This window comes from Ovis aries, chromosome 5 (genome assembly GCF_016772045.2).
Source record: "Ovis aries strain OAR_USU_Benz2616 breed Rambouillet chromosome 5, ARS-UI_Ramb_v3.0, whole genome shotgun sequence".
Lineage (NCBI taxonomy): Eukaryota > Metazoa > Chordata > Mammalia > Artiodactyla > Bovidae > Ovis > Ovis aries.
Window position 1 is genome coordinate 12,525,800 of NC_056058.1, and position 13,133 is coordinate 12,538,932.

The window sequence follows — 13,133 nt, forward strand, 5'->3', positions numbered from 1 at the left end:
CTAGAGACTAGAGACTTTTTATTGCCCTGAAGCCCTCTGCTCCAGGAGGCTGCCTTCTGTCACTGAAGGTTCCCGGGGCCAGGGGCTGAGCAGCAACAGCAGCAGCTGGCTTAATTGGTTGATGGCCTAGAAAGGGAAGCAGGAGGTGGGTGAGGATGGCAAGTGAGGGGGCTCTAGACCCTTTAGGGAGTCCCAGGACCACCACCCATCTTACATACACAACACGAACTCAACGGGGAGGAAGGGGGACACGGCACGGAGCACACCTGGGGCCAGACAGGCCTAGGGGTGTGGGGCCCTCCATGAGAAGCAAAGACCCACACCCCGGGACATCCCTGGTGAGGCCCACAGTCAGCCCAAGCATCAGCTACAATGCCATGAGGGGCGGCGGAGGGCAGAGGTCTTACTTGGCCCACTCGACGTTGAGGATGAGGTGGTCGTAGCCAAAGCCGGATACCCCGGCAATGGCACGCGCAGCGTCCTCGCGGCGGTGGAAGCTGATGAAGGCAAAGCCCTGGGGGAGGGAGTGGGGGTCAGGGACAATGCTCAGGGCACCGCTGGGAGTCAGGACCCCGCCCCGCCCCCACGGCCACTGGCCCACCTTGGACTGGCCAGTGGTCTTGTCCTTTGCCAGGTAGATGCGGGAGATGGAGCCAAAGGGCCGGAAGAGCTCCTGCAGGTCAGTCTCACGAGTGTCCTCAGACAGGTTGGTGACACGGATGGTGGCATTGTCATCAGCTGGGCAGGCAAGGAGAGGCGTCGCTGAGGGGCCGGCCCCACCCACAGGATAATCACAGGGTACAAGGGGTGCCCGCCCGCGCACCAGCCCAGCACTGGGGTGCCCCCCCCCCCCGCCTCACCTCTGCGGTTGGGCTGCATGGACTCCCCGCGGCGGCTGGCCCCGTCGCGCAGGCTAGGAGGCACGTACTTCCCAGTCTTGTTTTGAGTGGCCTGCACAGGCTCCAGCTCTGGGGACCAAAAGCAAGGTTAGGTCCAGCTTCCCCTGGCACAGGCCTGGCCCAGGACGCTAGCCGCTCCGGCCATGATCCAGCCCCAAGCACCCTCCCTCTCAAACCACAGGCCATCTGGGGGATCTCTTCAAGGGCTAAAGGTCTTAAAAGGACTAAAAGGACTTAAAGGTCACACCCAGGCTGATCCACCCACATGTCCGGCCTGCCAGCAGCACAGGAAAAGCGAGAGAACCCACAGTGAGAAAACGCCCAGCCTCACACACACACCAGGACGGTGCACAGGGTAGCAACAGCCCCCAGGGTCCCATCCCGGGGACAGGTGACAAGTGGCTGTGCACACGAGTCACAAGTATAGAACTCCAGTGTATGTGTGTGTGTCTGTGTGTGTGCATGCATACGTGTGCAAACACAGCAAGCTCCTGTCAGGACAGACACACTGAGAGAACAGCCATCTTCCCTCACTACGCGCAATGTCCTTACACCTGCAGCCGTGCTCACTACAGGCTCTCACCAGCCCCAACAGGAAGAGACAGGTGACGTCACCAGCAGAGCACCCACCTGCAGCCTTTCACATAAACCAACGTGGGCTGTGGCCACAGCCTTACTGCCGTGTGGGAGGTGATAACCACCAACACTGCTGGTCCTGTCCAGACCCCAGGTGAGGACCCACGACTCCCAGAGATGCACGCAATTCCTGTGTTCCACTCCCACTCCTCCCCCCAACCCCCAAGCCTGCCAGCAATATCCCAAGGTCCTGGCACCTCCGGGGAGCTTCTCCTTCTCGCCAGTGGACAGGCCCAGCTGTTCGGCCAGCTCCTTCTGCATGGGCCCCAACGTGTCCTTGTAGGGGCAGCGGGTGGTCCAGTGGTCACCCTTGCAGATTCGGCAGGACACTATCTTCTGGCCCTTGAGCTTGTTCATTGGGTCCTCCTCTTCCTGGCAGTTCAGATCCTGGCAGGGCAGGTGGTGGCAGTTCAGACGGTAGTTCAGCTGCTCCCCTGCTGCCTCCAGTAACACCCTGGCCACTGGCTCCCCCTGCCAGCCACCACACTTACCTCTTTGCTGGTGATGAATGTCATGGATACATCATCGCTGACTGTGGTGGTGGCTACGTTGGGCCCCGGTGGGTCAAATTCTGAGTTCCCAAACTTCTTCCAGTTCTGAGCTCAAGGCAGGATGGGGGACAGGTCAGGGCAAGGACAAGTGGGACCCCCTCCATTTGCACCCTAGACTTAACAAGAGCCACCTTGAGGGTGAGTGAGTCTTGAACCCTATTCACCGCCCTCAAATGCTCCTTGGAGAAGCGATGATGACAGTTGCTATTCCCTGAGGGCATGCCAGGCCCCAGCTCCATGCCAGCTCCAAGAGTAGGGGCAGCTCTCAGCCTCATGTTACAGATGAGAAAACTGAGGCTCAGGGGTAAACAGGTCCAGAGCCAACAACCCCTGGCAGGGGCTGACCAGCTTCCACCGAGTGATACTCAGGGGTGTGCAGGATCACCCAGATTTCCAGGGGCCTTGAGCTCCTTAAACAACCTGTACCTTGGCATCCTCCCCTATAAGGGACCACAATGCTCCCCACACCTCCCTGGAATGCTAGGGGAATGAATGAGAAAATACTTCCCACGAAGCACCTGAGTCTAACACCGAGTATGTAGGTAACTGTGCAAAACGTATTTACTGCCATCACTTCTGCTGCTACGACCACCTCACAGGAGGGCTTTGGCTCTGTTCCTCCCAGGCGACAAGCCGAGAGAAGTAAGAACCAACCCCTCCGCTCCCACTCCTGCACCTGCTGGACTTTTCAGGGCCCCCACGGACTGCACACAGGCCTCAGTTCTGCTCCAACAGAAGAGGTACACCCAGGGGACTTCCCCGGTGGCCCAGTGGTTAAGACTCCGCACTCTCAATGCACAAGGTGTGGTTTCAAGCCTTGCTCGGGGAACTAAGATCCCACATGCTGTGTGGTGCAACCAAACAATTAGAAAGAAACAAAAAAGCATCAGTCTCTCAATCATGTCTAACTTTTTGCGACCCTATGGACTATAGCCCACCAGGCTCCTCTGTCCATGGAATTCTCCAGGCAAGAACACTGGAGTGGGTAATCATCCCCTTCTCCAGGGTACCGTCCTGACCCAGGGATGAACCAGCATCTCCTGCATTGCAGGAAGATTCTTTACCACTGAGCCACCAGGGAAGCCACCAGGAAATTGTTTAACAAACAGTTAAACCCCACTTCTAAAAATGAAGGCAATAGGGAAAAGAACTCCTATTTTTTCTTTGAGTCAGCCCTGGAGGAGCCCCCAAGGAAGGGGGAGAAGGGTCTTACCTTCCTCCTTGCCACAGCCTTTGAGGCCTTCCGGGTCTCAATTCTGAAGGTGCGGACGATCTGTGGATAGGAGGGGAAACGTTTGGGCCTTCTGCTCCTCAAGGTTCCTAGCAGATCTTCCTCATCAAGACATCCAACACACCACTCTCTCCCTAGTCCAAGTGCCCCTCAAGCAAAGGGCTCCCACCTCTTCCCCAGCCTCACCTTGAACTTCTTGCCATCCTCATCTATCTTATACTCCGTCACTGTTTTGATGTTTCCATTGATGACCTCCTTGGGAGGTGGCAGTGGAGCTGGGAGAGAGGAAGAGACAAAGGAACTGAGCCCTGGGTAATAGGGACCAGAAGGAAGGAGGCTGGGGAGAGAGACGGCCCAGGGCTGGAGTGAAGTCGGGCACTCACCTCCCGGCAATAGCTCAGGCTCTGGACTGGTATCCCCAGTGGCCAGGGGGATCCCCTTGAGGAGCTCGCTGGTGACACATTTGTCTGTGACAGGGAGTGGAGGGAGCAGGGGTCAGCTGGGGGGTAGGGGTGGGCAGCGACAGGAACTCCCAAGCTGAAATCAAGGGACCTTTGGGATGATGCCTGCACCAGGAGCTGAGAAAGGTGGGACCAAGGGCAGAGGACTGGCCAGGAAGTGTCTTGGGATAGCCATTCAGGGACACGGAGCTGGCCGGTAGTAACTTCCAGCAATGAGAAGGGGAAGGGGATCCTTGGCCTGAGGGCCTGAGGGCCTGAGGGCCTGAGGGAAGGGGAGGGCCACAGGCATCCGGGCAATAGTATTAATACAAAGGCAGGAGTGTGGCTGTTAAACAATTTCCTGCCAGGAGCAGGGAAGCAGAAGTGCTGGCATCAAGGACTTGGGCGGTGGCACGGCAGAAGATGGGCTGGCTGGTGAACGTATGGAGTTGGAGATAGGCTGGCCCAGATGAGAGTGGCGCGGGGCAGGGGCTGGCTGTGAGGGGAGATGCAGGGTCTGACGGCGGTGCCAGGGTGGAGGATCAGAGCAGGCAGCAGTGACGGCCTGGGGCGGCGGGGGGAGGCCGGGCTGCGGTGATCCGAGGCGACAAGGTAGACTCACCGTCCTCTCCTTCCTCTTCCACCTGGTCCGCCCAACTGGGCTTCGAACTGCGGGGACAAGTTTGTCAAAAGGAGGGATGAGTGAGGCGAGGCCCAGCTCCCGCGGCCTCAACGCACCCAGGCTCTATATTAACTCCTAGGACCGCCCCCCATCCCCGGTCTGCTTACCAAACCCCCTCCACGACCCCTGACTCACTCAAAGTCTCCGGTCGGCATCGCAAAATCTCCACGCAGCCCAAGCCTGGGCCAAAGACCGGAAGTAAGAGGTGAAAGAGACTTCCGGCTCCGCTGCCTAGAGCAGCCGTAGCACTCCACAGCGCCCCCTACGGACGGAGGTAGAAGCGCCGCCTATGTGAGAGGCTGGGCCCTGGTATCTTACTATTAGAGGCTCGGCTCATTTACCTGAAAATCTTATTTATTTATTTATTTATTTGGCTGCGCTGGGTCTTAGTTGCGGCATGTAGGATCTAGTTCCTGGACCAGGAGGGCCTGCATTGGGATCACTGAATCTTAACCACCGGACCTTTTCTTTTACTTTTTTTAAAAATTAAAAATAATGACAATAAAGCTCAATTATATAGCTCTGACTGTTTGCAGGAACTGTGAGGAGGAAATTATCGTTTCCATTTTTCAGCTGAAGAAACCAAAACTGGTCTTCCTTGCCTGGAAATAACTTTTCTGATTCAAATGATCAAGATATCAAGTCACCCCCTAACTATTCTCCCTCCTTGAGTAACTCCCCCCCCCGCACTGTGAGGCTTGCAGAATCTTAATTCCCTAACCAGGTATCAGAACTGGGCGCTGCAGTGGAAGTGCAGAGTCTTAACCACTGGACCACCGGGGAATTCCTAGTAACATTCTTGGCTCCCTGATATAATCTTTTCCATTTTCTTTAATTTATTGCTTATTGTCCAGCGTTCCCTCTACTGTATGCATTCTCAGTGGGAGTGATATGACTCCCAAGGGGACCAAAATTAATTGTTCTGTGGCAAAAAAGAAACAAACAAAAAAAAAACCAACTTGGAGATGACAATGACTTGTGGCCTCCAAAGCCAACCCTCCCAGACAAAATCTTATTTCTAAACATTTAATTTCTATTGTTAGGGAGAAATTAAATGTAATTAGATTAACACTGATTTAAATGGAAGATAATTCCATTTTTCTCCTTTAGAGGGATGATAATGAAAAAAATGGTAAAAACTGCTGCAGACTTCTGCAGAAACACATTTGCCTGCTTTGTTCACTTCTGGGTCCCCAGCACCCTCAGGGTGTCTACACTTGATAAGTGCTCAATTCATGGGTATTTGGAACCGACAGGAACCAGATTATAAAGGACTTTAAAAACTAGACTAAAGATCATAGTCTCTTATATATATATTACATATATATACATGTATATATATATAACATATATAACATTTTTAAAAATATTTATTTTTATTTATTTGGCTGCATAGAGTCTTAGTTGTGGCACGTGGGAACTAGTTCCCTGACCAAGGATCAAACCCAGCCACCCTGTATCTTGAGCACAGAGTTTTAGCCACTGGACCACCAGGGAATTCCCAGCACAGGCTCTTTATCCTGCAGGCTGTGGGGTGTGAGTGAGGCGCTGACATGTTCTGAATGGTGACCCAATGTGACCAGATTTTCTTGTGAGAAAGATTATTCTGGAAGCCTGTAGAGGATAGGGTGGAAAGGAATAAATCAGCAGACCAGGAAGGAGGCTGGGAAAATAAGTAAATAAAGAGGGTGGTTGGGAATTCCTGGTGGTCCAGAGGGCACCAGAGGATGAGATGGTTAGATAGCATCACTGACTCAGTAGACATGAATCTGAGCAAACTCTGAGAGATAGTGCAGGACAGGGAAGCTTGGCATGCCGCAGTCCATGGGGTTACAAAGAGTCGGACAAGACAGTAGCAATCAGTGGTTAGGACTTCAAACTTCTATTGTAGGGGTCATGGGTTCAGTTCCTGGCCAGGAAACTAGGACTGCAAGCTGTGAGGCACTGCCAAAAAAAAAAAAAGAAAAGAAAAGAAAGAGGGCAGTCTGGCAACAGATGAAACTATTATAAAGTTTGTACAAAGAATCAATAAACATTTGTGCAAACTCACTCAAGTTTACTTCAAGAAATGCAAAATCCAAACACTGAATGTTGCAGTTGGGCAAAACTGTAAAAATTCGATATTACTCAATGGTAGCAAAGATACAGAGAAAAAGACACTCCCGTACTTTGTTAGTGAGATTATGCAAACTCTTCAGATGGCATATTGATGATATCTACTAAAGCTTAAATACACTTACATGTCTTCCTTTGAGCCAGTTGACAATTCAACCTGTGAGAAAAACCTGGGAATGTATGTAAAGATGTGAGAACAAGCTATGCGAGCAGTACTGTTCATGATAGCAAAAACTGGAAATTCCTATCTGCCCATTAACAGCAGCTGGTTAAATAGATTAAGACGTGTTATGCTTGCTGGGACTTCCCTGGTGGTCCAGTGGCTAAGATGCAGAGCTCCTGATTCAGGGGGCCTGGGTTTGATCCCTGGTCAGGGAAGATCTGGCATGCTGCAACTAAGACCTGGTGTAGCCAAATAAATAAATATTAAAAGAAAAAAAGGCATGCTATGCTGTAATCTATTAAATGCTATTCAGTCCTTAAGGAAGTAGATCTACTTGAGGTCATGTTAAAAATACATCTAAGAAAAGGAGATGAAGCAAGGTATAAAATGGCATATGCTATAGGAACCAATTTTTGTACATCTTTAATAATAGTAGATAGATATGTAGATACATTCAAGCTATTTTAGGATCAGAATTATCAAACTGTTGCTGAGAGAATGCTTTGAGAGGAAGCCATCAGGAAAGAGCAGCTTATTTCTAAACTTCTGTTTTACTTAAAATTTTTACCATCTGATTTTTTTTGGTTTAAATATAAACATATACATAAACTATAGTTATATTTTTTGTATTAATATATAGCATACATCCTATGTTATGTATGCAAGATATAATGTATGTATATATATTTTAATATATTTTTTAAATCTCTTCTCTTTTTGTGTTTACTTACTTGGCTGCACCGTGTCTTAGTCGCATGTGGGATCTTTAGTTGCACCATGTGGGGTCTAGTTGCCTGACCAGGGATTGAACTGGGCCCCTTCCCCCACCCCCTGCATTGGTAACTTGAAGTCTTGGTCATGGACCACCAGGAAAGTCCTTTTAACATGTTTTTCATACTCACAAATTTGCATGTCCTCTTCTAGAAGGGACCTAAGGAAATATACATCCAAGTGCACTAAACTGGCTATAAGAAGGCGTCCAGTGCAATGTGGTTTAAAGGGCTGGAACTGAAAACAGCACAACGGTCATGACTAAGGGATTAGCTAAATATTGCCCAACGAGCTTCACCCCTGTTAGAGAAAACTGGGCCCATTTCTGGCTACCCAAAAGGACCTTAACCACTAAACACTGATGCTTCTGGGTGTTTCGACTTGGCCTCATCTTTACAGGCATACTTTGTTTCATTGCACTTTATAGATTTCCTACCAGTTGAAGGTTTATGGGAACCCTGCATGGTCAGATGATGTTTATTTAGCATTTTTAGCAGTAAAGTATTATTAAATTAAAAGTTTTTTTTTTTCCTAGACATAATACTATTGTGCCCTTTAAATAGACTACATAGGGCTTCCCAGGTGGCGCTTGTGGTAAAGAATCCAACTGCCAATGCAGGAGATGTAAGAGATGTGGGTTTGATCCCTGAGTCGGGAGGATTCCCTGGAGAAGAAAACGGCAACCCATTCCAGTATTCTTGCCTGTAGAATGCCATGGACAGAGGAGCCTAGTGGGCTACAGTCCACAAGGTCACAAAGACTTGGACGCCACTGAGCACATACACATGTATGTACATAGTGTAAACATGACTTAAAAAATTATTTTATTTATTTTGGGCTGTGCTGGGTCTTCATTACTGTGAGGGCTTTCTCTAGTTGCAGCCAAAGGGGTTTCTCCTGTGGTGGCTTCCGCTGTTGCACAGCAGGATCTTTAGAGCACAAGCTCAGTAGTTGTGGCTCACCGGCTTAGTTGCCCCACAGCATGTGGAATCTTCTTGGACCAGGGATTGAACCCCTGTTCTCTGCACTGGTGGTCTTCCCTTGTGGCTCAGCTGGTGAAGAATCCGTCTGCAATGTGGGAGACCTGGGTTCAGTCACTGGGTTGGGAAGATCCCCTGGAGAAGGGAAAGGCTATCCAGTCCAGTATTCTGGCCTGGAGAATTCCATGGACTGTATTGGAGTCTCAAAGAGTCAGACATGAGTGAGTGACTTTCACTTCACTTCCCTGCACTGGCAGGCAGACTCTTAACCACTGGACCGCCAGGGAAGTCCAAACATGACTCTTATTTATTTTTAAAATGTATTTATTTTTGACTGTGTTGGGTCTTTGTTGCGGCTTGGGCTCTTCTCTGGTTGTGGAGAGCAGGGACTACTCCCTCGTTGCAGTGCCCAAGCCTCTTATTGCCGTGGCTTCTCCTGTTGCGGAGTACAAGCCCTAGGGCTCCATGGATTCAGGAGTTGTGGCCCCCAGGCTCTAGGGCACAAACTTAATTGCTGTGGCACATAGGCTTAGTTGTTCTGCAGCATGTGGGATCTTCCTGGATCAGGGATTGAATCGTGTCTCCTGCATTGGCAGGCAGACTCTTTACCACTAAGCCATCAAGGAATCCCCCAGACATGAGTTTTATATGCTCTAGAAAGCAAAAAAAAAAAAAAAAGTGACTCATAATATTTTCTTTATCGATTAATTTCAATATTTGCTTTACTGCAGTGGTTTACACAGAGAAGGCGCTGGCACCCCACTCCAGTACTCTTGCCTGGAAAATCCCATGGACGGAGGAACCTGGTAGGCTGCAGTCCATGGGGTCTCGAAGAGTCAGGCACGACTGAGCGACTTCCCTTTCACTTTTCACTTTTGTGCATTGGAGGAGGAAATGGCAACCCACTCCAGTGTTCTTGCCTAGAGAATCCCAGGGACGGCAGAGCCTGGTGGGCTGCTGTCTATGGAGTCACAAAGAGTCGGACACGAATGAAGCGACTTAGCAGCAGCAGCAGCAGCAGCAGTGGTTTACAACTAAACCTGCAACCTCTCTGAGGTTTGCTTGTACTTCCACTACAGTATTCTTTCTGTATGGAGTACAATTTTCTTTTTAGTTCTCTATTTATTTATTTATGTGGTGGCTACCCCACACATCATGTGCGACCTTAGTTCCCTGATTAAGAACTGAACTTGCACCCACTTCTGTGGAAGCACAGAGTTTTAACCACTGGACTGCCAGAGAAGTCCCTGGAAAACTTTTTCTTAAACATTGAACATGTATTTTTTTTTTTCAAACCAGGTATTTTCTAAGGGATAATAAAAGGGAGCCAAGGGAAGCATAGGACAGTGGGGAGAAGACTCAGTCCAAGGTTGGATGGAAAAGAAGTCCCTGAGCCATTCTTTTGGTCCTTTATCACCACACCAACATCCTTTCCACATCCAGAGACTCCACAGGACAGCAGCCAAGATAACAGCAGGACTTCCCTAGTGGTCCAGTGGGAAAGAATCTGCCCAGCAATGCAGGGGACAGGGGTTTGATCCCTGGTCTGGGAAGATTCCACGTGCCGTGGAACACTAAACTCCTGTGCTACTACTGAGCCTGCGCACTTGGAGCTCGGGAGCCGCAACTGCTGAAGCCCTCACATGCCTGGAACCTGTGCCCCACGAGAGAAGCCGCTGCGATGGGAGCCCCCTGCTCACAATTAGAGAAAAGCCCGAACGCAGCAGTGAAGACCCAGTGCAGCCCAAAATAAAAATAATTTAAAAAAAAAAAAAAAACAGACAAGACCAGAAGGAACTCTACAGAGGGCGTCAGGAGGGAAGCGTGGACACTCAGGGTGTGGCACCGGTCGGAAACTTGGCAGCAGTTTCAAAGGACTCACTGGTGCTCACAGGTGGAATTCCACTTCTTGGTATTCTTCAAAAACACCAGAAACACACATCCACAAAAGGGCACATATTACGACATGTACATGAACTTTCCTAGCAGATTTATTCACAATGGCCCAAATTGGGAATCATTTGAATTTGTTTCTGCCATAACAAAATACCACAGACTGAACAGCTTATAAACAATGAAAATTTATTTTCTCACAGTTCTGGAGGCTGGGAGTGTGCGACCAAAATGTCCTTCTGAGTCCTATCTCCCTGGCTTGGGTGTCTTCTCCCTGAGTCTTCACATGGTCCTTATAAGGACACCAGGCCTGTTGGCTTAGGGCCCACCCTAATGACCTCGTTTCATTTATCTTTAAAAAATTTTTTTAAAGATTCTGCCCTTAAATATACACTTGTACTTCCACTGCAGTGGTACTGGGGGTTATTCAACATATGAATTTTGTGGGAGACACAATGCAGGCCATAACAGAATCCAAAAATCCATCAGCAGAGGCTTGGACCAACAAACCGTCCCATCTCTACAATGGAGTACCATGTAGACATAAAGGGAAGCGCGTGACTGATACAGTGACATGGATGCGTGTCTCAGACACAAACGAACAGACACCATAGGATTCCACTGGTGTGAAATTCTCTAACAGGCGAAACTAATCCATAGTAACCAGTCATCTGTGATCATCTCTTAATGGAGATGGAACCAGCTTGCAGCGCCAGGCAGGTGAAGGGAATTTTCTGCATCTTGATCTGGGCAGTTGATGACATAGGCAAATACACAAGTATAAAGTCCAGCTATCCTTGGAAGAAAAAAAAAAAAAGAAGAGCCAGATCTTTAGAAAAACGTCCAGCTGCACATACAACATGTGTGCATTTTAATAATGAAATCTGGAAAGGAGCAAATTAAGAATCAGAGTCAGACCATCCCAATTCATTTTTTTTTTTAAATTATGTATTTGGCCAAGTGAAATTTTCTATCTTTGTTGTGGCATGTGGGATCTTGAGTTGCAGCATGCAGGAACCAGCTCCCTGACCAGGGATCAAACCCGAGCTCCCTGTATTGGGAGCGTGGAGTCTTAGGTACTGGAGCACCAGAGAAATCCCCAGGTTCTCTGCTTTATTTTGATTGTAGTATTTCTTGCTCTTTAAAATCCCCTCATTCTTTGTGGAGTTTGTCTGCCTGCCTTGTTCTTGAGACAGTTGGGGATGATGCTGGTCTGTGTGATTGCTGCATGCATGCCCGGCCCTGGAACCAGTGCTGGAATAGTCAGTGGTAGATCAGTGGTTGTGTGACTGTTTGCGTCAGTTTTCAATCAGTAGTTGCAAATGATTGCATGTCAGTGTGGACACATTACATACGCGCGTGATCGTGGTCATCGTGGCAATGATGGGGTGTTAGAAAAGCTTCCTTGTGACACAAAAACGGGAAACAAGTACTGACCATTCGTTTTGGCCATTGTGGGAATCAGTGTCGTCTTTTTTTCTATAGCTTACTTTTGTTTGAAAATTGCAAACGTGCTTGAGAAAAAAAGGTTGCCGATAGATACGTGCAGTAGAATAGATGAACCTAATGGTTTTTGAAGATGCAGAGAATAACTGAGTTTAGGAACATGTGGTAACGGTGGAAAACCCTAGACAGGAAGGAAACGCAGCAACACTTTCATCATGGTTGCGTCTGAGGAACACAGACGCAGAAGGGGAAGACAGCAGGTGGGGAAGACAGTGTGTCATCTGTGCTTTGGATACTCATTTCATTAAAAACAAAACAATCTGGACTTCCCCAGCGGTCCAGTGGTTAAGACTCCATCTTTCAATGCAGGGGATGTGGGTTCAACCCCTGATCAGGGAATTAGGACCCCACATGCCATGGGGTGAAGTCAAAAAATAAAAAACAAAAACACAACTTGGCTGTTGTGGAAAACAGCAATGGGCCCTCAAAAATGTAGAAATAGAATGACTACGGAATAGAGCTATGACCCAGCAATTCTACTTCTGGGTATATACAGAGGGGAGTTGAAAGTGTGGCCTTGAACGGATGTCTGTACATCCACGTTCGTCGCAGCGTGATTCACACCAGCCTGAAGGTGGAAGCGACCCTAGTGTCCACCGACGGATGAACGAGTGAACAAAATGTGGTCCATCCATACAGCGGAAGGAATGCTACTCAGCTTTACAAAGGAAGGAGCTTCTGGGAATCCCCCGGTGGTCCAGTGGTTAGGACTCTGGGCTCTCACTGCCGAGGGCCCAGGTTTATTCAGTACCTGGTCAGGAAACTAAAATTCTGCAAGCTGTCACGGCATACACCCAGAGAGAACCGTAACTCAAAAAGATACCTGCACCACAATGTTCATTGCAACACTATTTACAATAGCCAGGACGTGGAAGAAACCTGAATGGCTAACAACCGAGGACTAGATAAAGATGTGGTCCATATATGCAGTGGAATGTTACTCAGCCACAAAAAGGAATGAGATAGTGCTATTTGCAGAGACGTGGATGGACCTAGAGACTGTCATACAGGGTGAAGTAAGTCAGAAAGAGAAAAATATTGTACATAATGCTTCTTTGTGGAATCTGGAAAAATGGTACAGATGAATTTATTTGCTGAGCAGAATTAGAGATACAGATATAGAGGATAACTTACGGATAGCAAGGGAAGAGGGTGGGATGAGATGAGAGGCTGGAATTGCAATATGTACATTACTGTATATAACAGATAACTGAGAGCCTACTGTATAGCACAGGGAACTCTATTCAATCTTCTGTGGTGACCTAA

At 48.7% G+C, this 13,133-nt stretch overlaps 1 protein-coding gene across 1 annotated transcript; it reads right to left on the reverse strand.

The window, feature by feature from the left end:
• Position 1: 1 nt before the first annotated feature.
• Positions 2 to 4,644, reverse strand: EIF3G (eukaryotic translation initiation factor 3 subunit G). The gene is made up of 11 exons (XM_004008511.4): positions 4,575 to 4,644; positions 4,380 to 4,426; positions 3,701 to 3,784; positions 3,504 to 3,592; positions 3,300 to 3,359; positions 2,027 to 2,131; positions 1,733 to 1,922; positions 861 to 968; positions 602 to 738; positions 408 to 514; positions 2 to 126 (listed from the first exon to the last, which is right to left on the reverse strand). The coding sequence occupies exons 1-11, from the start codon at positions 4,592 to 4,594 to the stop codon at positions 111 to 113; spliced, it is 963 nt and encodes a 320-aa protein (XP_004008560.1). The 5' UTR covers positions 4,595 to 4,644; the 3' UTR covers positions 2 to 110.
• Positions 4,645 to 13,133: the final 8,489 nt, after the last annotated feature.